Source organism: Lathamus discolor, chromosome 4, assembly GCF_037157495.1.
Source record: "Lathamus discolor isolate bLatDis1 chromosome 4, bLatDis1.hap1, whole genome shotgun sequence".
NCBI classification, from domain to species: Eukaryota; Metazoa; Chordata; class Aves; order Psittaciformes; family Psittacidae; genus Lathamus; species Lathamus discolor.
Window position 1 is genome coordinate 31,118,008 of NC_088887.1, and position 26,315 is coordinate 31,144,322.

A 26,315-nucleotide genomic window follows, 5' to 3' on the forward strand; every position below is an offset into this window, starting at 1 on the left:
TTTTATCTCCTGTACATCATGTCTGTCCCTAGAACAGTAAAAATACTACCTGAAACACCAGCTGGCTGCTTGCTGACACATTGTGCCAGTAGCAGCAGCCTTGAGTCTGTGGCAAGGAGCGATCCAGCCTTCCCCTGTTTTTCTGTCTGAGATGATTCTAATCTGTAAATCCACATCTAGCTGCCTGGCCGGCTAGGATGGAAAGGAACTGGTACGGGAAAGAACTGTGCCATCACTTAGTGAAAATAAACCTCAAAATGACCCTTTAGGAAAGGGCAAACCTTGGCTCATCTGGTAAAAACCTCCAGATAAGTCTCAAATACTGCCAGTTACAGCCAGTAGTCAGCAGCTGTCCTGTAACTCCAGGTATTACACAGAGACAGGCTATCTGGAATTCCGCTGGTATGTTTTAATGGGTGAAAATAAAACACAATTCAGAAATCCAGGCCTTTATAAAGAAGCTTAGCATCTGGAGACACCATTTGCATAGCTACTGCTAATCCAGGACAGGTCATCATCAGCTTGGTTCCACTCACAGAGATGCATGCATGTGGCAGAGAAACTTGAAAGGAGGCACAAATGCTTTTGGCTTCTCTCTGACTGTCCAGGCCATGCCCTGTGCAACTGGTGAGCTGCCTTAAAGTTAATTTTCATGTAGCCTTTCTATGACTTGCACCGCTTATCATGCGCAAGGCAGAGACATTGCTCGTCATCCCTGTGACACAAACTGAAACCAATGTCAGGACTCAAAATTATATTTGATCTCTTTCAGGGGAACCTCGATTGTTTTACTTTATACAGTGCGTTGTTGTTCTTCTTCTACTTTTCGCAGCAACTCGTATTTAATTCTGTTACAAACTGCTTGGGACCACGCAAGTTTCTGCACAGTGGGAAACTCTATAAAGCCAAGAGTAACAAGGAACTATATGGCTTTCTGTTCAACGATTTCCTCCTCCTGACTCAGATCATAAAACCTCTTGGCTCTTCTGGCACAGACAAGGTCTTCAGCCCCAAGTCAAATCTGCAGTACAAAATGTACAAAACTGTAAGTACCACTCTTTAATGGTGACAAAGATGGTCACATGCTAACAGTGGGGATAGCAGGCAGCAGCTCCTATACTGGGTGTGTGGGCAATAAGTTTTATATAAAGAGGCATGAAAGCTTGGGCATTTGCTGGGGATTCCAGGGACTGATAATGAGAAAGCTGGTTGTTTGCTTTAGTGAGTCAAGAATAAATCCTTTTGAAGCTTTGCTAAAACAAGCTTTTCAGCAAGAGGTCATGTGTACCAGGGGAGAGTAATGTTTGCTGCTCTCTGTGGGAGAGATTGCTATGCTTCATGAGGCTGCTTGCTTGCTTCAGAAGTGTTCCCAGACTCTGGAGGCACCTATATCTTCAATAATAAGAAAGCTTTTAAAAGTGACATATCTGAAGAAAGATGGGAGGCAGGCAGAAGGGGAAAGATACTGCAGGCACAAGATAAATCTGTTATAAATTGCTCTGTGTTTAGCGCATCTGTTCAGGTATTGTGCAGTAGAACTCTAGCTTTGCCTAATGTTTTACAGCCCATTTTTCTAAATGAGGTACTAGTGAAATTACCCACAGACCCTTCTGGAGATGAACCCATCTTCCATATCTCCCACATTGACAGAGTCTATACCCTCCGGGCTGAAAGCATTAATGAAAGGTGAGTACCTGCATAGACCATATTAGTACTGAATTTGAAAAGTCTGGTGCAAATGTATATGGTGTACACATGCATAGCAGTCTCCAAGCAGTTTATCTTACAAGGCTGGAGAATTCCTTTTGCTTGAGGATACAGTGGTATTCAATATATGAAAAGGAGGGAGAAAAAATGATGCTTCCTGAATTCCAATGGAACCAATGGTGAAATGGCTGGGAGGGCTGATATATAGGCCATATTCACAACATTTTATGTTAGCATAAGGAAGCCAAAAGATGCAATCCTATCTTCTGTTAACATTTGTTTGTGCCTGTGCAAGCATTTGTATGGCTGTATGTTCAGTGAGAGAATTAGAACTTGAAGCAAAACCCTACTGAACTAATCCCAATTAGTTTTAATCTGTTTCGGTTCAGACTGAAACAATCAAAGGAATGGCAACCTCAAAACCTCAGCTGGTGATTTTTATCTGTGGCAAGCTTATGGAGAGTGACTACACTGATTTATACTGAAAAGGTTTCTCTACACAAATGTAAGGTCTTGAAAGATAACTTTTGTTAAAAAATGAAAGCTGAACGTGCAGCATAGCCTTTCCCCATGGTACAGACATTGTGTTATGCCAGCTTGCAAATGTATGGCCCCTAAAAATTCTGATGCATAAAAAGGTATAAAACATCTTTGCTCCCTGCCTGCCTGACAGTGTTATTCATTATTATTTATATGCATGGTTTTTCTTGCAAAGGGTGTTACTTTTATGGATAACATTTGTCCTGTGGTATATTATCTGTTCTTCTATGGCACAGAATGAACAGGCATCATTGTTAGACCCTTGGTGATGAAAGCTGACACAGCCTTTTCAACTTAGGCTCTGTTCCACAAATCAGACTATAGCAAGAATCATCTGTTCTGCATCAGAGCACTTGCAGCAGTGGTCAGAAATATCTAAACTCTGCACCGCATTCATCCTACCTAGCAGGAGGAACTTGAGGGAGATGCTTAGGCCCCCTACACTAAACCATCAGTGGAAGGAGGCAGATCTTCACATACTGAACGCCCTCTGGAGGTGTCTGCCTCTGCATTCACTACAGTGAGAACACACAGGAACTGCTACCTGAATTTGGACAATCTTGTCAAATGCTTTTACTTATATGGGAGGCAGCCTTTTGACTTTCTTACATGCACCTTTGACTTTCTTTTATACCAGAATTGCTAATAAATGCAGCATTTTAGGTGAGATACCTCCAGGTTTTCATTACTCACTTGCTTTTAACTAAGAGCAATGGGAAAAGAACATTAGCATCAATGAGTGATTGATTTGCCCATTTAATCTTAAAAGACCTTTGTGATCAAAGGCTCGGTATACTGCTGAAGTTGTGATTTACCATTTAGGGCTGAGCTGGAAGACAGAATTGTCCTTAAGTGTTTTGTTTTCTTGAACAGCTCTCTGTGCAGAATACAAGTAAACGGTCAGACCCAAATCCAGACCAGTGTAAGTAGTTACAACGCCCTGCAGAGCAGCAGCTCTTCATTTTGGGATCAGAAATGGATCCACAGCTTCTAGATTCTGTCATTTTCCCTTGACTCAGGTCTGAGGCTCCCTTGTATGTCACAGCAATTCTTCTAAACCCTTGAGGTCCCTTCTTCCATGCTTTTTCTCTCGCAATCTTTCTACTCAGTCTCTTAAGTATGAAATTATTTCTCAGAAAGGCCTGTAGGGAACCATGAGCATTCATCATCTGTGTTCCATGATGTGTCCCATGGCTCAGAAGGATTTTGGTATGAAACCTTAGGGATTAAGAAATGTGGCCGCCTCTGCAACATAGCTTGTATCTGCTCTGTGTCAGAGCACTCACAGCAGTACTCGGGAACATCTAAACTCTGCACGGTATTCATCCTACCTCGCTGGAGGAACTTCAGCGAGATGCACAGGCTTGCTACACTTGATACTTCCTGTATCTCGCTCTTGTGAGACCTCACCTGGAGTATTGTGTGCAGTTCTGGTGCCCTCAACATAAAAAGGACATGGAACTGTTGGAACAAGTCCAGAGGAGGCCACGAGGATGATCAGGGGACTGGAGCACCTCCCGTATGAAGACAGGCTGAGAAAGTTGGGGCTGTTCAGGCTGGAGAAGAGAAGGCTGCGTGGGGACCTCCCAGCAGCCTTCCAGTATCTGAAGGGGGCTTATAAGGATGCTGGGAAGGGACTCTTCATTAGAGACAAGGGGTAATGGGTTAAAACTTGAATAGGGGAAGTTTAGATTGGATATAAGGAAGAAGTTCTTTCCTGTGAGGGTGGTGAGGCACTGGAATGGGTTGGCCAGGGAAGTTGTGAGTGCTCCATCCCTGGCAGTGTTCAAGGCCAGGCTGGACAGAGCCTTGGGTGGGATGGTTTAGTGCGAGGTGTCCCTGCCCATAGCAGGGGGTTTGGAACTGGATGATCTTAAGGTCCTTTCCAACCCCTAACTATGCTATGATTCTATGACCTACAGGCTTCAAGACGTTAGCTTATTGCAATAAAGAAAAAGGGTTGGTGAAACCAAACCTGTTATCTACACCTTTTGTTTCTCACCAAGTCCCTCCTGCTTGTGATTCTCTTGAGCTTTCTTTTTGTGGTGGGATCTGCTAGCTTGGGATGGTTAAATTTCTGCAGGAGCTATAAATTCCAATCAGATCTCTATCAGGCAGACAGCTTCAATGTCATAGAACCCGTGATGGGGCCAAAGCCTTGGTCGGGAAGGAGGAACACCCTTAATTTTGTCTGCTGTGCTCCAGGGATGAAAAATGGAAATGGTATTTTACAACTCTTTTTTCCCTTTTCTTCTGAAGGACCGCCTGGGTTCAGAAGATCAAAGCTGCTTCAGAACTTTACATAGAGACTGAGAAGAAGAAGAGGGAAAAGGCCTACTTAGGTACAGCATGGGATGAGGGGGTCACATCTTTTGTGGAAAAGTCCACAGGCAGGAAAATACACTAAGTAATTTCTGTCACCTCTTCTGTTTCACCACAGTTCGCTCACAAAGAGCAACAGGCATTGGGAGGTTGATGGTGAATATTGTTGAAGGCATTGAACTAAAACCCTGTAGGTCCCATGGTAAGTGCTTTGGGTTTTTCATAATATGCTCTATGAAGAAGACATTCCTCTATGTCAGACTAACTTTGAAGGAGGTTCTGTCCGAAACATGGTTTTGTTTAATGAAGCAATTTTAATGAGCTTAAAATACGCACAAGTGATTTTGTGCAGTTCAGTAACAGTCATGCAGTTTTCCTGAATAAAGCATTTGTTTCAGACAAACTTAGTTTCCGCCACATTAGAGACCATAAGCCACAAGGTCCTGCGAGGCCACAATCTTTCCCTTGCTTGTTAGCTGTAGGTGTAAAACGGTATTTAAGAAGAAGATTGCAAAGCTAGAAACCTGATTATTCTCTTCTGTTTGTTTCCATCTCCCCAGGAAAGAGTAACCCATACTGTGAGGTGACGATGGGCTCTCAGTGCCACATTACCAAGACGATACAGGACACCCTCAACCCCAAGTGGAACTCCAACTGCCAGTTCTTTATCAAAGACCTTGAGCAGGATGTGCTCTGCATTACGGTGTTCGAGAGGGACCAGTTCTCCCCAGATGGTACGTAAGGAGCTGCTCTTCTTCTAAGGGCATTTCTCAATTCTCTCATTCTGAAGAGATGTGTGCCTGCTGAGGTAAATCACAGAATCAGAGAATGGTTTGGGTTGGAAAGGACCCTTAAAGATCATCTAGTTCCAACCCTGGTATTGAACCCCTCTGCATACTGGGAGCCTACTATGCTTGCTCCCTCCCGAGTGGAGTCATGCTAGTATCACCACAAAAAGAATCAAGCTTTCTCTGTTTTTTTCTTGGGGGGGCGGTGGGGGTTCCTTTCTTGTCAGCTTGACAACAACTGAAGTATGGTTTGCGGTTCTGCTAAGTCTTTAAAAAACTCTGGATGCTGTTTGCAAAAGGATGGGTTTATGCAGGAGGAAGAGAAATGTCTTCAAGTAACTGTAGCATGCAATAACAGTGGCAGAAATGAACCCAAGATTCCTGACCCATTCGTATTTCATAACCTGGGATAAACATATGGAGCATTGAAGAGTGCATTTGGATTCATAATCTCTCAAGAGGTATTTGGATAGGACTGTCATTCCTGTGGCCAGGGCCAGTTGGCCCATTGACCTTGTTGCTAGTGTGGTGCACCTCTTGGTTCTATCACCTCCCGAGGGCTTCACACTCCGTTTGAATGTGCAGCAGCCTTTGACCTTTTTTCTAGCATATCATAAAACAAACAAGCTACTGAACTGAGGCAGCTGCCAGTTACATAGCGGATTTTTCTGATTATGAGGCCATTTACTTCTAATGCTGCTGCTGCTGTCTAATAGAGTCTAGATAAAATCCAATTTGCTGCCGATTGGCAGCCTTTGGCTGCCTTCAACTGCAAAAGATATAGTTGGACTGAATACTTGTTTTCTCCTCTTGTTGTGTGTAGATGGAAGCTTAGTTCCTTCTGCAAGTTAGTGTTTTATTGCAGCATGAACCAGTCGTGTCGCTCCTGAGCATGCTGTCTTTTTGCATTTCAGACTTTCTGGGCAGAACAGAGATCCGTGTGGCAGACATTAAGAAGGATCAGGGTTCAAAGGGACCAGTTACAAAGTGTCTCCTTCTACATGAAGTCCCAACAGGAGAAATAGTCGTCCGACTAGACCTGCAATTGTTCGATGAGCCTTAGAAGGAAAGGGGCCAATGTTTTCTTTCAGCCTGAGTTCACTGCAATAGGTGTCTGCAGAAGCTGTCACAAAACCCTTACTGGTGTGGTATGAAACTACTGCTTGCCCTTCACGCGTAAGAGGGTTATCAAAGCAAACAGGAGCATCTTTGTGCCTTGATAATTCTCACTGAGAAATGAACCCCAGTTTAGTGAGGAGACCTCCCTCAATTTCTCTATGAGGAACTTGATGTTAGGGTTTATGAAACAACCTAGATATTTGTTGTGCTCCAGTCTGAAAGGCTGGCAAACCACATAGGTTGCTGTGCTTGCTCCAGTTACCCTACTCTTTGATTTATATGAAGAAGGCAATGTTGGTATGTTTTGGAGGCTTTCTGCAGGGTTTTCCCCCATAAGGAATTCTGTGTCTATTGCTCAGCAAAGTGGCCTGTAAATGTAATGTGAGTGGAAGGAGCAGTTACGCAGTAAGAAGATCTTTGGAGATCTTCATGATGGTACTGAGAAGACTTAGAAAATAAATAGTCTGTATCTATAAACAGAGAAGATTCTCGTAACATACCACTTCATGATGCACGTTGCCCCTGAAAATAAATTATGTACAGGCCTTCTGCACAGAGGTGAATTGCAGTCCAGAAAAGTCCACCCACTTGGTACCTTTGGAAGTTGCTGTTTTCTATAGGACTGTAACTGTTTGAACAGTAAGCGAAGGATTACATGTAGAGCCCTGCTGTATGTCGTGCTATACCACTTCAACCCTCCTTTCCTGCTGCAGCTTGCCTGTGTGACCGCAGATGGATGATCTGTCACCTGCAGTGGGGGAGTTCAGAAAATCACAGCTCTAGCTCTGGAAGCCAGTTTCTACCCCACAGAGTCTAGCTTGCAAAGCAATTAGTGGTGACCAGTTGTTAAATTGGACCACGCCTGCGTTTGACATAGTGTCACTAAATTCAGGGCAGCAGCATTCTGTAGCTCACAAAGGCGTTTGTGGGAAGGCAGCGTGATCACAGGGTTGGTGGAAGCGATACTGGATGCAACCAGAAACAGAGTGCTTGTGATGGTGCAGAGTGGGTGACCCCAAAGTAAAAGCCTTGTCATATGGGGGAATGCCAGGGCTTATATATCCATTTAACTCAACAAATACACACACACAGGCCCACATCCAGCAAACTTTCCCTGTTTGGCAAAGCACCCAGCTTTAAGCTTGCACTTACGTCTTGTTTCCCTTAAGCACATGTGTAAGTGCTTTGCTGAGTCTGGACTCGAGGGAGAATAGACCCCTAAGGGTAAAATTCCCCTATTCCTCTTTGTTCTCCTTGGATTCATTTTGTTCATGACCTACCATGCATACACTGGTATTTTTGTAAGGACTTTCTTTCCGAATGGGAGGTGTCAGCCTGTTTCATTAGCATGTGAACGTTCTCGTGGAGCCTGTTGTTAGGTTTTGGTGTTCCTTGCATGTCCTTTCAGTACTGGTTTCACCTTTCCTGTATAGGCAGTGTTCTCTAGCACTACAAGTCTTACTGATTTCCATTAGGAAATTAGGATATATTCATAACGGATAGGTAGATGCAGTATGATAGTAAGTGTAAACTGTGCTGGGAAGTGTCTGTGTATTATAATTTCCTAAAAGACCACTGTAATGTTTCAAGCAATGGGAAAAGACCCCAAGTATGTTGGAGGGACAACAAAGTTTACATTTCATACTTATCAGAATCGCTTTATTATTTATTTATTGAAGATAGTGTAGAATTTTGTATCAGAAATGACAGACATACTTATGTATTTTTTGAAACAAAACAGAGATACACACTTTAGTTGGAAACTTTCAACTGACCACATTTTAGAGGGAGTGTAACTTCCCAGGCATGCATTTGTTTACCACTAACTGGCTAAAAACACGATTAAGAGAACTTTAAGTTTCTATTTTTCAATGTTGTTAAGAAAATGGTTTCAATTAAAATATGTAAATAGTACTAAACCCATGCTTTCCTAATGCCGTATCAATACATTTTATTAAATATAATGTATATGAAAATACACATTGTTGTGGTAGGATAAAAAAGAGTGATAAAAATCTATTACTGGAGTAACATTAAATGTCATTGTCTAACCTTTTATCGCTGTCCTAATTTTACTCAGTAGCTGTAAATACGGTGATCGTTCATTTCAGTGTTTAAAAAGTAGCATCACGTTTTTACGGTCTCATTTCACCAGCATGCATTACCGTAACAGCTAAATAGACCTAACAGGACGAAAAAAGACACTGTGTGCAACACAGAAATCCTGGCCATGTTTTCAAAGGGAGCCTCAAGGAGCTGCACCGGCCTCTGAGACACAACTGGTGCTGGAAGTGGGGAACCCTTAGCTGCAGGGGCTCCTCTGATTGCGACCCTTGTCATGGGCACGTACAATGGCACCATTCTGGGGAGCTGTGACGGAACTGAGCACCTTCCCAAGCACCATCACTTGTGATTTCCCACTGACCCTTGATGCACAGGAATGTTTAACTCCCGTTAATGTCAGGAGTCACGCAGATAGGGTGATGATGAAAGGCTGGAGTTTGGCTCACCAATATAATGAATCCCTCATAATGGGTCTAATCCTAGAGAAAACTTGTCCTAATCCCTCTGTGTCGAGGGCAGAATGTATATATGCCCTTAGGGCCAGCCGACTGTGCATCAGGATGTCCCTGTTTCCTTATTGCTCACCCTCAGAGCTCTGTAGCATATTGGCACCGTTGGCTTCCCAGATGGAACTACTTTTCACTAGTGTTAGCCAAAAGTTCTTAGAAACCCATTGACTCCAGCCTGGTTTTCCCTGTTCAGGTATGCTATAGTTTTGCACATTGCTTTGCATTAACTTCATGGCTGTGTGGGCTGCAGCTTTCTGCTTTTCTATCCACCATAGCTGCATAGACCTCCTGCTCATCCAGGACTTACTGCTTTAAAGGACTTCATGCTCTTTACTGAAAGAGAAAAGAGACTCATTCAGTGTATTCCTCCTTGGGTTTTCATAGAGCAAACTGCAGTTTCTCATAGGCTTGTTTAAATGCCACCTGTATTGAGGAAGGGAGAGGCACACAGCAATACCTAGGAAGGCAGGTATCTCTTCCTGTCTTTAGAAAGCTAGCTGGCATTGCCACAACATATGAAGGCTGAGCCATCCTCTTATGAGTGCTGCATGCTGGCAGTCAGGCTGAACTCTGCTAGTCAGTGCTAACGGTATTTAATGCCTATATGTAGATGCTCTTTTTCAGATGCTGGTTATCGATATCTCTGAATATCTTCCTAAAATAGCACACCTCAGCTCACAGGTCCCTTCTCCAGCCCCATCAAGATGTGGGTAAACTTTTCCTAACATAATGCAAAATAACTGTAACAATAAAATCAAAGCCCAGAAAATGCTTGGATCGCATTTTGGATTAAAAAAAGCAGATTCATGTAGATGAGAATCCTCACTACAACACAGAGCTTGTAAACCTGTTTTATTCCCTTAGGTTCATTAATTTTAACAAGGAGAATAGTGTTTCTCCTTAGTGCTTCCCTGGTTTTAAGTCCTGCAATAGGACTGAGTTAATGGGTCAGAAACTGGAAGGGAACAACACCGCTTTTAGAAATGACTTAAATGACTTGTGAAAGATGCTGGTAGCTGGGAGCAGGCAGGATGCCAATGCTGTGGCTGCAGACAGGACAGGATACCGAAGAAAAAGGGAAGAGTCTCTTTTTCTTCCTGTCTTTTTTTTGGCCAGGGGGGTGTAGGTAGTTTAAGATGGGCTCCACAGTCTCACAGCAGAACTTCAATTATCCAGGATCCCGAGCATCCATAATATAACAGCAGTTATTAATAACAAACCCTGCATTTGTCCTCAGCCTGGGAGAGCCACACTGGATTTAGTGCAGCTCTGTATTTATGCAGGAGTTTGGATGCACTTTCTTATACAAGTAGAGCTTTTCGGTGTTTGTAACACCCTTGTACACACACCTCTTTCCAGGAATTCCCTTCTGAGGTACAGGTCTGAAGTGCTTTGGCACTGTGTTGTTTCAAGATGCTTTCACAAGGACTTCATACACTTGTTAACACTGCTGTCTGGCTCTTTGCTTTCCTCGTGCCACCCAGGCAGCTCTCAGGAACCATCTGGAGGTGCATGGGTCCATGCCCTTTCCATACAGGGGAACCAGCTGCACCACGATCAATGTGCCAGTTTTCTGCCTCTCAAAGGACTTGTCCTTGCAGCATACAGTCATATGAGGTAGTTGCCAGCGATGCTGTTATACATCAGCAGGGCAGATGTCTGTCCTTTCACTTGTATCATCTCCATCACTGCTGTGATGGCTCTAAGAATCAGCCTGGTCTTGTTGATCCACCTTGAGAGCTTTTTCTCCCTGTGGCCAGGAGGCAGCCCTTTAAGAGATGCCTCTCAGGAAAGCCGCCTGAGCTCATTTTCCACAGGTGCAGCTGGAAGTCATTTTGTTCATGGCAGCTTCAGCTCCCCGCTTTGCCATGGTCCAGCCTGCCACCTGAGCACACAGCCCTGCTGTCCTTCCCCGCTGTGCCAGGCTGTGAGCTGAGCCCATAGCCTCTGGTTCATTGCCATTAGGGTTGAGGCTCATGTCTGAGATCACCCAGGTTCCCTCCCAGACATGATTTTCTCCACCTGCTGAGCCTGTCGCCTCTCTCCAAGCCAAACACCGGCTGTGCTGCACAAGTGAGCACAGTGGGTGACTAGAAAACACATCTCGCCTCATCTCACTGCCCTCTTCTGCTGCGTCCCCTCTGGGTTTGTCTTCTGTGTGTGTCTTGTGAGTAAACTGGTGCTTCTGTCCTGTAACTAAGTCCTTTGCAAAGCATCATTCTTTTCTTCTCTCAAACCTCAACTCCAGGAGCTCCCTCAACTCCAGGGACTCCTTTCCAGTCTTCTCCCTCACAGCTCATCTGGTAGCTGCCATCTCTGGCGCAGCCCCTGGCTCAACAAGCACTTCAGCAGATGCTTAACTTTAATTCGTGCCCCAATTTAGCGCAAAGGCAACATAAAGACAGCCGGGTGCCTACGTGCTTTGGTGGGGATGCATGGAGGAATTCAGAAGGCTTGGATAAAGTAGAATCTACATTATGAACTTGGTTCAAGCACTGTAAGGGTTGGAAAACTGCAATAGAGCATCAAGCAAAATGTCAAGAGCAAGGTAAAATGCATAAGTAGTTCATAGTCTTCGCAGCTATTTTCTTCCTTATCTTTCTGAAAGTGGTTTTAGCCACTAAACTCACCTGAGCTGTATTTACTGGGCAAACCAGAATTCTCATACTTACAGATTGTGACCCACTGGGAAGTGCTGTAAAATAAAAAGCCACTAAGGCCGACCTCAGCCTCGGAAATACCGAGTACCTTGACAAGTATGGTGCTGGTAGAAAGCCAGACTGTAAAGCCCTGAGAGGCTGCTTGCAGCCGGTGAGTTGACTTGGGCACCTTGAAAGACAGAGCACGTCACTGAGCTGACACTAAGCCAAATAGCTGATAAATGACTGAACTCTTTTCTAGATGCACTTAATTATTGTGTATTTTCTCAACATGAGTTTTTATGGGGGGACTTTTTAAATGTTCATTTTACGATTTTTTTACCCTTTAAAAAGAAATGAATCCCTTTTTGTTACATGTGAGTAGGGCTGGGGGGGGATGTTGTGGATAATGCAGTTTTTGTAATACTATTAAATACATTTTCAAAACTAAGATGTGACAAGTCCAAACTTCTACTGCAACAGCAGTATCACGTTTCATGCTGCTCTGCTTGCCGCTGTGATACTTCAGTGTATTCAAATCCAGCAGTCGGAACCCTTGAAACACAGAAAAAACTGGGAATCAGGTTGTATCACCTTAGCTTTGAGGGGCGTGCTTTATACGTACATACCACACGTATCCTGGTGTTTGTTTAGCCCCAGCACTCTTGCCCTACATGCATATTGATGTATCTATAGTGAAGTCCATGCTTATATATATATATGTGATTATTTGTATATATACTATAAAAACACAGCTATGTTGTCGTTGTCAAATACTGAGTAAATCTAACAGAAAAGAGTTTATAGAAACCCAGGTTTGTTTGTTCATTTAAATATTTTAAAATAGGGGCTGTCCTTGGGAAATTATTTTTCTGCACATAGGAGGATATATTTAGGACCTAATTTAAGAGAATAAAGAACTGCAGTACGAACATGTTAAACTAGCCTAGTTGCTTGATATAGTTGTCAAAGGCTCTGCTGCAACCGTAGATGAATTCCTTGTGCTGCTTATAAACCTGCAAAGTGTCACTAACCCTGGATTTAGCAGCTGGTTCTGGGATGTTCAAGTGTTGTGCAAGTGAAGGGAGCTGGTGCTTTCTCCAAGCCCCATGTCAGACCTGCAGGCAGCAGCTCCTGACCACTGCAGGGAGCACATGTGGAAGGAGAGGGCTGGCAGGTAGGGAAGTAAGGGACAAAGGGGGAAATAGGGGCAGAGCTAAAAAGCAAGAGCTTGGTGAGCAGTGGGATCTCTGCCTCCCCCCTCCCCGCTCCCAAAAATGTGGGTGGGTGTCCATTGGTTAGTGGATTGGAAGGTAAATCCTTCCCAGCCGTGGTGGCTGCTCCATCGGAATGGCCTCATGGTGTAACCTGCTTTTGCCAGGAGGAAGAGGGAAGGTTGGGTGTGGGACCATAGTGCTGGTCCTGGTGCTTGGCCAACTCACTGCTCCTGCTCTCAGTCCTTCGTTTATCATCTCACCACATCTTTCAGGCTCTCCTAGGTTTGCACCCTGGGGATGGGCTGCTTTTGGAGTGATCAGGTCTGGGGTCTGTAGCATTCATGTGATCCTAAAAATCACAAAGACATAAGATAAGATCTGGCCAAACAGGAGAAAAAGGTACTTCTTTATTTTTTTTCCCTCAGAGAAAATGGAATTAATTTGTATTGTTTGTTTCTGTCACATCGAACTGTTCTACAGTAAAGCATTCATACTGTGAAGTTGTCTTCTTTTGGTTTTCAAAGCATTTGTAATAGGTGTAATGAATAATTATGAATCAGACAGCACTGTCTCTAGCAAGACAGTGCCAACTGTACTTTGATTGCTGCGAATGTCACGTTTCCTCAGCCACACTTAATTAAATAATTCTATTATCAGACAAGGTCCTCTTAAGCAAAAGCTCTTAAAATGCGTTCACCTGCTTAAGGAATTGTGCTGCTTCCGAGACTGCAGTCACCAAGGTGAAAACTGCCAGTGCGGTTTCAGGCTGTGCAATTTGTTTGGCTCGGATGAGACTGTAGTTGTGTGAGTGAAATTATGCAAGAATAAATCCCTTTTTGCTTTTCAAGTTTAACTGTGTGCTGTTATGTTCTTGAGAAGCGCTGAAGAACAGTGATACAGGGTCAGACACATGAAGGAGATGATATTCTGGGGAGTATTTTTGACAAAAGGACTATGCAGGTATAAGCAAAGTAATAGTTATTATTTCAGGGAAACTACAGCACTTAATATCATCCCACACGTGCCACTTTTCATCTCTGTAATGCATCGTTTGCATTTTCTTTCAGATTTGAAAGGTGAGAATTGACCAAATCTGTAGTATGACAGCAAAAATAAATTACTAAAACATAATTGAAAAGCTAGCCACCCCAAACCCCCCAAACACAATTAAAGGCACTTGCTTTACAGGCCAGGTGCCATTACTCTGTGGTATCAGCACTTTACAGAGGCCCTGCTCTGTGGCCAAGCACACCAGCAGCAGTTTGTATGCTTGTGGCTCTGCTGCTGAGAACATAGGAAGTCCTACACTGATCTCCCCCTAATTTGTGTTAATAATTCCTGGATTTGGCCAGCTGCCCTGAGGACAATACCCTCGGTATCCTGTTAAGCAGTGGGTGCCTGTGTCTAGCTCAGCACCCACCACACCTGCACCTTGAATATGTCCTTTTTTTCACAGCAGTTTTGGGGCTGGGTTGGCACAACAAGACAGTGCTGTAGCCAAAGCCCAATTGGCAAATCACAGCTGCTGTAGCGGTAGGTGAGGTGAGACAGGGCAGGAAGCTCGCCAGCTGTTTGGGGTGGCTTTATCCAGGCCAGGGCCAGCATCTCTGCTGCATGGTGCTGAGCTCTGGAAAACTGCATTGCCTCAGGTACAGCTCGATGCATTCCACTGCTGCTACGGAACAGCACCAGGAATGGGTAACAGGGTGCTATAGACAACTTTGGGCCTTTCACTGCCCCATGGCCCACTCTGCCTGCCCCTCTGCCCTGCCTCTCATCCTCCTGGGGCTCCCAAGCCCCCCCCCCCCCCCCCTTGTCGCTGGCCCGTGGAGCTTCAGCATTCCCTCACCTTCCCCAGCCCAAGCCCGCCTTGCCACTGCCACTGCCTCCAGAACCAGCACTTCATTCTGCCATGGACCTTCCCATTCCCAGCCCAGAAGCCAAGGGTGGCCTTTACCGCTCCAGGCAGGATGTACGGCCCCTTGGGGAATGCACTTCAGCGAAAGCCCAGGGCTAAACAGTCCCTCCCCTGCAGGGATACTTGTTTTTATCAAAACTTCTCTGACAACAACAAAATTAAACATGGCTGGTGAACAGGCTCCAATAAAGCCACTGAAATGAGCTTGTGCAGCAGGACTGCTGCTCTGCTGGCCTGACAATATCCTGAGCAAAAGTCTTCTCTGGTGACCGGCAGAACCTCACAGCAGCAATGACCCCATTTATCAGCTCCCACACTGCTACTCTCCATTTCCTTCCAAGCAATGTCCACCTGCAGTCAGGACAAGTGACATTTTCAAGCTGGGTTATGAAATGTTCAGCGATAACAGCGAAACTCACTGCGGCTTCACCTCTCTCCCTCAGTGCTGGTTCCTGAATCAAAACACTTCACACCATCTATTGAAGAAGAAATAAGTTTATTGTTTCCATCTGACAGGTTTCACTGCAAGTGACAAGGACAGTGTGCTAGGCCGTCTCTCTCATGATTTTGGTGAGTTTCTGGATCTTTGTCCTTGTTGACATGTCCACGTACTTCTCCCCAACGTTGACAATCATGCCACCAAGGATGGATGGGTCAGTCTATAGGAGAAACATTGAACAGAAATTCTATTAGCAAAACTCTGGGAGCTCAGCATGCAATTTTTACACTGCTAAAACAAAGAAAATGAAAGCTTTTAAAAGAGCCTTAAAATAACTTTGCAGTCACTGTATTCCAAAGTTAAGATTTTAGTAACTAAAGCATCATCAGGAAAGTACAGATGATGTAATACAGCGACTGGATTCAGTGGAATGATTGTTTTAAGATCAGGGAGGTGAACCCCAGCTTAACATGAACCTGCTGAGATTTATTTACAAATCAAAAATTCAGACCTTGGTCTCCAGCTTCAAGACCTCTCCCTTAGCCAAGAATCCATTCAGAGCACTTTTCAGCTCAGTAAGGCTGGCGTCATCCAAGGGCTGAAAAATATAAAGACAAGGAAAATGAAGGACTTGAAGATATCCAAGAGACATAACAAGAACTCAGATTTTCTCTCCAGATTCTTCTAAAGGCAGACACGTGCACCAGGCAGGGAAATTAAGCAGCCTTCTTGAACAGGAAAAACAGAAGGACAGCACAGAAACACCGCAGTCACTTTGTGTCCCCTTAATTTCATAAGCATTGTGTTGTTTGCGCAAACTTTTGATGCTGACATCTTCAGATGGCATCAGGAATCTGTACCTGCTGAAGTACACACTAGATGGAAAATCCTGATCTGCCTCACAATAGCATTCAGGTTGTACAAGAAAAGATTAATTTTGCTGCTTCTAGCAATTGAGACCATGGGCTTGAGAAGAAACACAATTTCATGTAAAGCACTGGGGAGTGACTGAGGACTTGACAGTGAGCTCCAGCCTGGCTGCAGGCTTGCAAAGTGCTCCTGGCTAAGTACACCTCTCTCCACCACCATAGGAGCTGGACCTGGAGGCTCCTAACTAACCTGTGCAGTGGTGACTGTGCATACCACTTCTCCTCGGTACGCACTCATGATCTTCCCAAATGCAGAGACAATGTCTGGTGTGTAACGCAAGCGACCATTTTCAGCCAGCAAATCTGGAAGAGGCAGATGCATTGAAGGGGTTTAAAGCAGCCACTAGAAGCAGTTTTGGTTAGCTAACAGTAATAACAAGTAGCCTTACATGTTTTTTCTGAAGTCAAATGGTTACTCACTCATCAGGTTGACAGTAATAGGGGACATCTTCTCTTTTGCTAAGGCATCGTTCACAGCCTTTTGTTTAACTGCGCTCTTGGTGTGAGGGTTCATAACAACACCGGATAGCTTGGGGTCCTTCAAAAGGGTCTAATAAGATACACAAAGACACACAAACAATGTAATGAAGGCCAGGAGTTTTCAGGCATTACAAGGCCCAACTGGACTACCCAAAGCAACCAACACGGTCATTCCTTGAGGAAGAATGAAGAGGTCTGAAGCTGATACGAAGTGAAACAGCTTCAGATGTAGCCCATTTACAGCGGGTTTTTTCGTAGAGCTCATGCTCCCCTGCTCCTCTTCCAAGCACTTTAACAGTGGTGCGCACTGCAGGCAGCACGCACGCCTGGCCAGCCTCAAGATGCAAAAGCCGAGTCCACCTCCCTCCTAGCAAGCAGCAGCCTCGCTGCCCCCCACCCCCCGTGCGAGCTTCAGCGAACACAAGCTGCGGAATCCCTTACCCACACTCGGCCCAGCTCCTTCTCCACCTGCTCCAGCTTCTTCTGCTTGGCGGCGGCGGAGTACAGCGCGGTGGCATAGCGCCCTTCCAGCCCGTACACCTGGATGGGGGGCTGAGGGCGACAGACCGCGCGGCGGCTGAGACCGGCCCCGAGCCGCGGACCCGCCCGCTGCCCGCCTCTCGCCACACCGGCGGCCCCGCCGCTGAGCCTGCTGCTCCCCTCACCTTGACCAGCTTGGACACCGGCCTCGCCGCCGAAGTGCTCAGCTGCCGCACCTGCGGGGCACAAAACGGACGGACGGGCCGGGCTGGGGAATGGGCATGGGAACACGCGTGCCCTGCCGTGCCGCCCCTTCCCGCCCCGGTCCCCCCATACCACGGCAGGGCCACCGCCGCACCCCAACTTCACCTTCAAGGAGAGCCCCGCTACCGCCGCCATCTTCCCCGGCCTCCGCTCAGGGTCACCGCTGCACCCGGCCCCCGCGGCGGGGCACTGAGCATGCGCAGCTGCAGCCACCGCCCCAGCCCCTCCCTACCCGCAGTCCTCTTCCACAGCGCCTGCCGGGAGCTGTGGTTCCCGAGGGCGGGCAGGCCGCAGTTGCCCCTCTGCCCTCCGAGCTCCAGCCGAAACGTTCCCCTCGCTGCACGTTCTCAGACCCTGGTGCTGAAGGTGGCTGTCCTCAGGCACGGTGTGGTGGTGCGGGATGTGGCGGGGAGCCAGAACGACCAGGGAAGTGGGTTCCCTAGAGTGCCTCAGCCCAGCCTGTGGCTGTCCTGCACACACAGTTACACCCAGCCCCTCCGCTGGCCGTGCCTGTGACTATGGCTTTGCAGGTGGAGGGGCTATGCGATGGGAAGAGAGGTCCAGGCAATCGTAAGGGCCTTGCAGGCTGCAGTGGCCCACCTCGCTCATTACGGTAAGGGTCCTGTGCACATCCCTCTGTTCAGATGCGCCAGGAGAGAGTGTCCCATGAGTTCTTCATAGAATCACAGAATCAGCTACGTTGGAAAAGATCTTTAAGATCATCAAATCCAACCATTAACCCCAGCACTGCCAAGTCCACCACTAAACCATGTCACTGTGGGCCTCATCTGCACCGTTTGTGAACATTTACAGGGACGGTGATGCCACCACTTCCCTGGGCAGCCTGTTCCAGGGCCTGAGCACCCTCTCTGTGAAGAAATTGTTCCTAATAGCCAGTCTAAACCTACCCTGGTGCAGCTTGAGGCCATTACCTTTTGTCCTATCACTTGTTACTTGGGAGAAGAGACCGATACCCACCTCACTACAACCTCCTTTCAGGTAGTTACAGAAAGCAGTAAAATCCCTCCTAAACCTTCTCTTCTCCAGACTACACACCCCCAGTCCCCTCTGGTGTTCCTCATCACACTTGTTCTCTGGACCCTTCACCAGCTTGGCTGCCCTTCTCTGGACCCGCTCCAACACCTCAGTGTCTTTTCTTGTAGTGAGGGGCCCAGAACCGAACACAGAATTTGAGGTGTGGCCTCACCAGTGCTGAGTACAGGGGAACAATCACTGCCCTGGCCCTGCTGGCCACACTATTGCTGATACAGGCCAGGATGCTGTTGGCCACCTTGCCTGCCTGGGCACAAGCTGCTCATGTTCAGCTCCATCAATCACCACCCCAGGTCCTTTTCCTCGAGGCAGTTTTCCAGCCACTCTTCTCCAAGCCTGGAACATTGCATGGGGGTTGTTGTGGCCCAAGTGCAGGACCTGGCATTTTGCCCTGTTGAACTCACACCATTGGCCACAGCCCATTGACGCAGCCTGTCCAGATCCCTCTGCAGAGCCTGTGTGTCCTCCAGCAGATCAACATTCCTGCCCAACTTGGTGTCGTCTGCAACCTTACTGAGGGTGCACTCGATCCCCTCATCCAGATTATCAATGGAGATGTTAAACAACACTGGCCTTAACACTGAGCCCTGAGAGACACCACTGGTGACAGTTTCAATGGAAAGAGTGTCAGCTGTGTTATTTCCTCGCAGACATTTCTGCTGCCCTCTAACACAGTGAAACTACCTCTGAAATGCAATGAGCTATTTCCTCCCCTCAGATAAACTAGATCCGAGCATCTCTTGGGGCAAAGACACAATCTTCCAGGTAAAGCATAGGGTAAGCAGCTTGACTTTGGCAGTCTCTGTGTGACCTTGAGCAACTAAGATCCTGCCCACAAATGAACTATCTTGAGCGGTTAAACTCTTTCTCTCCCTAATTCTTGTATCTTTTTCATAGGAGAAGATAAAATGCCTGCCTGCTTTGAGGAGCTGTTACCAAGTTTAAATAATTATTTTCAGTGGTGCGAGTAGCTCAGTTGGGTGCAGCTATTGAAATACAAAGCATGGCATTAGTGGAAAGCAGGGACGACTGTAAACACTAGATGTTGCTGTTGCCACAAATTGAAAGCGAAGTGATCGCAGCTATGTCAAAACCCAGAGAATTAGAGTAAAGCTCTTTAGGAAACACAGTTTACCGTCCCACCACAAATAAGACACTATCACCAACAGACTTTATTCTGGATGTCAGAATTTAGTTCCTTCTTCTGTCTCTGGCCGTATGTGCTGCGGTGTCGTTAAAAGGCACAAGTATAGTCCATGATCGGTTCAAGCCTGGCAGAACACCATTCTTCTCAATAACTTTTATAACTGCAGTGCTAAGAACAGCATATTTAAAATGCAGGAAAATGTTTTCTTTAGCAAAACACGAAACTTATCTATTTTTTTATTTGTGATAATATGCATGCCCTGAAGTTTTGGAATGATGCAGAGAATGAATTTATCTGAAGTGGGGTTCCATATCCAAAATTTCATTAGTGTAATTCTGAAGCACTCTGTGATCTTGTAGCATTTTAATGCACAGGGAGCCATGGCTTATTGTGGCCAGTCAAACCACTGAACGCCAAGGGTACTTTAATGAACTAGGGATTGGGTCAAATCCTGGTAGTGCTTTCAGGAATTAAAATCAGAGCACCTCTCACAGGTTAATTTTAGGCAAGTAAAATCCCACAGCTATTAAACAGTTTGTACCTGTGTGCCTTATACTGCAGGGAAAGTTTAAATCCTAATAAAGCCTGTTCTTGTATTTGGATTCCTGTTACAATAGTGGATTCCTCCATCATCATTGTATGGGTGTTTTTAAGAGTTACTTTTCTTCTAGAAAGCAATTAAAACTTCCCATACTGCCAGTCACCAATTATTTGACATTTACCCCTGTCTCTGGTTTCAATTTGGTTACCTAGTGAGCACTTGAATATTTACAAGTTCTTCCATGAGAAGCACCTGAGAGAATATTTACTTGTGGGTCTGCCACTTCAGTGCTTGAAGGATTGAAACATTAAAGCACTCTTTCTTAATAAATGTGGTGATATTATAAATGTCATATTTTTCTCCTGTCGAGACAGACTACGACTGAAATCACACAAAACATTTTCCTTTTACTGAGAAATTTTGAAAATAACTGGTTTGAGTTTAGGTACTTTTAGATGCATTCTTGTGCTTATATTGAAGATACATGGACTTCACTCAGGCATAACAGCTGAAGAGTTCACTGTAATCAGCGCTTTTATGTCTCTAGAAAGAATGTGATGATCCTTCAACTGTGATAAGGGGTGGGATGTGTTTTGATGAGGGCCTGATGCATGAGATGCCATAGAACTTGTAGCAAGACTTAGACCATTCACAGATAATTTGCAGCAGGTAGAGGTAAAAAGGAGATGAGATTTGTAACAAGACATCTGGGGTCCTAACAGTGATGAAAGCATATCAAGTGAGTGCCACAAAACATGCCAAACTTACTCTCTATCAGACTATGGTGAGTTCCTTTAAAAAAATCAAACCAAAACCCACTGCTCATAAAAACCTCTAGTAACTGTACTAGTGACCCAGAAATTTTAAGCAATGCTGAAAATACTGAATACTTTTCTCCCTTACCTTGCAACTCACCTGAAACATGAGCTTTTGGCCTGTTTTGAATGCTGTTGTGCACCTGCTAGTCAGTAATTGCACCCGGCTGTTTCCCTTTGGCTGAGCCTGGGATTCAGCATGGGAGAGTCCCAGAGGAGCCAGGGTGTAGCTGCAAACAAGTTCTTGACAAGTTTGTCTGTAGAAAGTTTATGTTATTTACAAGAAGCGGAGGAGTTTTCCTCTCCTTGTCTTGAGCTGAGCTCAGAGAATGTCACACAGAAAAGTTAAGACTGAACTCACCTCCCCATTGCTACTGTGTTTTTGTTCCTGCAGCTGCTGAGGGAAGGTTGTTGTTGTGGGGTTTTTTTCCAGTCTCCCAGGGACTGCCCTTTATCTTCCACAGGAACAGTTGGTACTCTTGCTGAATCTAATTCACCTGGCTGTTTTCCATGCCTCTGCTCCATAAGCAGTTCTGCTCTGGCAGGTATGTTCAAGTGCTCTGTCATGCTGACTCCCTGGGGACTAAGCCTTTCACACAGTGACCCACCCACTAAAATCTTGCTGCCTGGGGAGGATCTGGCTCTTTTTCCCATTCAGTGTTCAATGTCAAGGGACAGTAAACATTTCTTTTCCCTCCCCTCCAAAAGGGGAAGAATGATTGTAAAACCACAAAAATGGTTAGGCTTGTTCAAAATAGGAGCAGGAGCAGTACTAATTGAGTTAGGCAACTGAACTCAGTGACCTTAGCATAGGAATACTCTCAGATTTGCAAAACCAAGCACCTATGCCTATGTTTTCTTGTCCTCCAAGGAGGTTTAAATCTAACATTCTCACATGATAAAATGATTAATTGTTATGATATTATTGTGATACTTTGGGGGTTCTCATGGTGTTCTAGTTTATTTTCCATGCTACCATAGTAATCTGTTATAAAAGGGGAAGGAAAACATAAGTAGGTGTTTGTAGTTTCCTTGGCAAAATATCTACACTTTTTAAGTGTAGACTTACAAAAAAAATCTACACTCTAGGTAACCTAGAAAGCTTGAAAAAATAATTTAAGGGTAAGCTGTGACATGATTTTTATAGGTTGGTGAAATAAGCACTGATCTGCAAGGCTTTATGCTAGAAAAAGTGATGTGGGCTCACTTGGACATTTGACTGTTTTAGAGGCTGTCCATGAAATATCAAGGGTAAAAAGAGCTGGTTTGGGAAAATATGTGAATAACAGACATGCTTTGGTGTAGGTAGTACTAATAGCTGAGCTTTATCATTTTGCACAATGGCAGAGGAGCAGTTAGAACATTGCACTGAGACTAGGGAGATTTGGGTTCTATTTTCAGCTCTGCTTTGGGCCTGCTGATTGGCTTCTAATTATTCTGCGCCTCAGTTCCCCCATCTGTAAAAGAACGAGACCAACATCCTTTTGTAAACAGTTTTAAATTGTGTTGATGCAGCACACTTTGTTAACAACAATGACACCGTCTCACACATGCTCTCATTAAAAACATACTGTAAATTCACAAATGTCAGTCAGACTGTGGTAATGTGTGAGTGGCTATGGAGAAAACGAAGGGGAGATTCATCATGCCCGCTCCAGCACCGCTGTGGAAAATGAGATGTTAACATAGACTTGCCTCTGGAGTCAGAATGTTAACGTACATAGTGAATTAGAGGTGCTGGTCCACATTCTTGAGGTCTGTCACAGAAATGTCCACTGACATGGCAGAATCAGCAGAGATCATTGACTGAGCAGATCTGGAACATGAACCACCTTTTCATTTAGGACTGAAAGTGCCCTTTCAAGTGGAAGACCTCTCTTCCTTCAGTTTAAACTTGGGCTAGTACCTGCCCAGTTCTTAGCACAGTAGATCTCCAAAATAGTCAGAGGTCAGAGGTATTTCTGCAGAGCTGAGACCCCAGCCTGCCATGCACTCACTACATGTAGATCTTTGTATCTGCCTTGAACTGAAATTAACCTGTCTTTTGCATTGATGCAAGCATCTTGCCCAGTGAGCATATTGCAGCATTTTGTGTTAGACAGATGCCTCAGCAGATTCTAGTTACATGTTAGGGCTACAGCTTATTCATTACCACAAGAGGGAAGCCAATACTAATATTATAACTTTCTGCGTGTATTACCTATGGTTATTGTGGCAAGGTTTTTATCCATTTCAAGGCTGTTGCACGTCTCCTCTTTCCTTGTAGCAAACTTACATTTGATCATATGTCAGAAACTGAAGAACATTATTCCACATTCCATTTGCTCAATGTTCTGTGAAATTAATTTCGTGGATTTGCCTATCTTGTTTGAATGGCAAATACATAAAGCAGGGACAGAACTAAGCTGGTTGCTTTCTTAGTGAATTTGAACAGTCCACATGCTGCAAGCAAGAGGAAGTTTGGTGGGCATGGCACTTGAAAAAATAAAGATGATTTCCTGCATTTGAATGAGCATGAGAAATTGAAGACTATTCTAGAAGTCATAGACATTGCTATTTCTAGTAGTTCTTACCCCATAGTAATGACAAATTATTTCAGCAAGTCTTCTAACACTTGTTAGCCTGTTTCACAATCTATGTGAGCATCTTCTTTATGGATTCATTTATTACGGCAAACCTGGTCTCATTTACTCTGCTGCAAACCAGAGTAACTTTGCTGATTTCAGGAGCTTCATTGAATCACTTATCATGTGGTATGGTATCTGTGAGAGTCACCCTTGTTCAAATCACATGCTGAAGGCTTCAACCTGATAGGACAAGATTTGGTGTTACATTTAATTTTGCATCTGGACGTTGAAAAAGGGTTTTGTAAAGTTGTGAAAGCAGTGCTATTGCAAATAGGGATTTTTAAAATAGTCTGGGTGTAACACTGAATTCATAAAATTTCTTTGGTTGATATTTTCCTGTGTTCTACATTGCTGCAAGATATAAGTATAGAAGAGCTGCTGTTCAGAAGATTTCTGTAGAGCATTGCTGACATAAGACACTGGTTAAAGATCATAATTCTTAGTGTTTGGAAGTCATGGTTTTTGAGGAACAGCAGAAATGTGAAGTCAGAAGCTGTGCCGAAAATCATGTATGTTGAGGCTTCCTATAAAGACCCCTAGGGTGTTCCCTGCAAATGCAGGAGAGAAAATTAGGACAAGGTTATGAAAGTCACAGACATAGATTGCAGTCCCAAAGGACATTTGCATAACTGGCTTCTTTGGGTTGTTTTGTTTTTTTTTTTGGGTTTGTTTTTGGGTTTGTTTTTGGTTTTTTTTTTAATATTTAGGAGCATTTTGGGTATTTTGTTCTCCTTACCACCCCCACCCTCTCCCTTTACAGCAGTCAGACCTTAAAATGCTTTCCTAAAGATCCTGCTGGTCTCAGAGAAACTGTCAAGCTTAAATGGGGAAACATAGCCAGAAATATTACTGCTACCTAAGTGGAGAGATGTTCTTCACAGACCCTTATGTTACACTGTTGTTCAGGTATTCCTGAACCATTCTATGATTCTATTCCTACACTACTGTTCTTTCTTCTTTCCCTCCAGTGCTGTTTTAGGCCCCAGTCCTCTGTGTATGTATGCATGCATTTAACTCTAAGTCCATGAGCAGTCACACTGCCTCCAGTGAGAATATTCACATGACTAAAATCATGCACTTGCATATGGGTTTCCTGAATGAAGGGCACAAAAGGAAATGGCTGGGTTAAAAATAATGAGTTGGTTTTGTCCCTGATGTAATGCCTTTGACACTAGTGGAATTCTACAGAGCAGAAATGGATCCAGTATGTCCAAAGAACTATCTGCAGCTCCCTCACCTGCCAGTTTCCATATCTATGTTTATAGAGTAATAAAATTCAGTGCTCCTTTCCCTGTGCTTGGGTGGCTGAGGCTGGGGGGGGGGGGCAGGAAATCTGATCCCTTTGCACCTGCAGGAGCTGTTTTCCTCCAGGACAGTGTTTTCCAGTTCCCATGTGGTTTTGCCCTGTAGAGATGTTATGCCATGGAGCTTCACCAGAGCCTGTAATTCCCTGTTGCCTGGTCATTGTCAATACCACAGAGGGAGGTCGGGGTGGCTAACAACAGAGCAGGTCATGTCTGTTCTGCCACTTACCTGCTCCTGTCCAACGCTGAGCCATTCTGTGGCCTTAGCAGGAGCTGCTGATCTTTGAGAGAGAGCCCCTCTTGTCTCGGTTGGTGCTTCTAGGGTGCTTCTTTTTGTCTCCTGCACCAGCGCTGCTTTATTCTGTGTGGAATATGCATTATTAAATGCTCCAGAGGAATGCTCACACTTGGAAACACCTGGCATGTAAACATTAAAAAAAAAAATATATATATATATATAAAGATTTTTAGGCTTAGAAGAAACTCCTCTTAAAAATATTTCTGCCTCCTTCTTGTGGCTGTCCTGCCCCATGCCCACATGGTGTTTGGGAGTCCCCAGACTGTGCTACTGTGAAGATCTGACCTGGGACCTGTGTGAGACTGAACTTACACCCACGGCTTGACTGCTGCGCAGTCTAATGTTTCCTCCAGATCACCAAAAGCGTGTGCCCATACCTGCCTGCTCACCCAAATACTCACTAACATGGGATAGATAGACCTCTGAATGTGAAAAGTTAGGGTGTCAGGAGAGGGAGGAAAAAGAACTCACGCCAAAACACAATGCTGAATAAACAATCTCTAGCATCCAGGGCTCATGACTGCTTTTGACAAGATCTATCTTTAGTTATAATAGTGAGTCACATCATTGTGATCTGACTTTACGGTTAGTTTGAGGTATGAGCCAGGCCATGGGATTGAGAGCGAGAGCATCATGGGATGTAGCTGTAAAATTCCACTACTCGCTACTCTCTAAATCAGGTTTGAAGAGCATTAAGAAACAGGAAGCGTGGGGGTTGGGGGGGAGGTATTTTTTCAGCAGAAAATTATTGCGGCGCACGGTGCATTGTGATGCAGTTCATCAGAGCAGGGAGAATAATAGGGGAGACGTATCAGTGATCGGAGACGCCCATAATAGTCTTAAGCAAAGCACACCTCTCTCTACATCGCTCTGTGTGCAAAGTGTCACGTCTAACCCACCCCACCAGCCACTACAAGCTAATGCAGGATTTTCTTGGATGGTGCTGCGTTGCTTAGCAACATTGCTAGGCAGCATGCTATACATCACGCACCGTGCTGGCTACTATGGTGTGGCAGGGCGGCTGCCAGTTATTTTTCTCAGCTATAAAATATTCATTTTCTGCTCGCCAGCAGCCGCGGCACCAAGGAGGTTGAGGGATGCTGCCCCCCAGGTGG

The 26,315-nt window shown here is 45.0% G+C and overlaps 2 protein-coding genes and 1 long non-coding RNA gene across 4 annotated transcripts in view; 1 reads left to right on the top strand and 2 right to left on the bottom strand.

The window, feature by feature from the left end:
* The window catches only part of ITSN1 (intersectin 1), a 142,258-nt gene extending 128,500 nt beyond the window's left edge, over positions 1–13,758 (top strand). Inside the window, exons 35-40 of the mRNA XM_065676868.1 lie at positions 833–1,045; positions 1,565–1,686; positions 4,507–4,589; positions 4,688–4,771; positions 5,130–5,303; positions 6,272–13,758. Of these exons, the coding sequence (XP_065532940.1) occupies positions 833–1,045; positions 1,565–1,686; positions 4,507–4,589; positions 4,688–4,771; positions 5,130–5,303; positions 6,272–6,420 (825 nt within the window). The 3' untranslated portion in view covers positions 6,421–13,758. The remainder of the gene's footprint in view (positions 1–832; positions 1,046–1,564; positions 1,687–4,506; positions 4,590–4,687; positions 4,772–5,129; positions 5,304–6,271) is intronic.
* Positions 13,759–15,302: 1,544 nt separating this feature from the next.
* ATP5PO (ATP synthase peripheral stalk subunit OSCP) lies at positions 15,303–17,623 on the bottom strand. 2 transcript variants are annotated; one of them, XM_065676893.1, is made up of 7 exons: positions 17,521–17,623; positions 17,337–17,387; positions 17,113–17,223; positions 16,612–16,741; positions 16,382–16,494; positions 15,774–15,860; positions 15,303–15,482 (listed from the first exon to the last, which is right to left on the bottom strand). In XM_065676893.1, the coding sequence occupies exons 1-7, from the start codon at positions 17,548–17,550 to the stop codon at positions 15,369–15,371; spliced, it is 636 nt and encodes a 211-aa protein (XP_065532965.1). In that variant the 5' UTR covers positions 17,551–17,623; the 3' UTR covers positions 15,303–15,368. The 2 variants fall into 2 exon arrangements, with proteins under 2 accessions (XP_065532965.1, XP_065532964.1); XM_065676892.1 differs by having other exon boundaries at positions 17,488–17,565.
* Positions 17,624–18,693: 1,070 nt separating this feature from the next.
* On the bottom strand, positions 18,694–21,534 carry LOC136013266 (uncharacterized). Its single transcript, XR_010612209.1, has 3 exons — positions 21,333–21,534; positions 21,072–21,228; positions 18,694–19,783 (listed from the first exon to the last, which is right to left on the bottom strand). It is a non-coding gene; the product is annotated as an uncharacterized LOC136013266 (long non-coding RNA).
* Between the last annotated feature and the right edge of the window lie 4,781 nt (positions 21,535–26,315).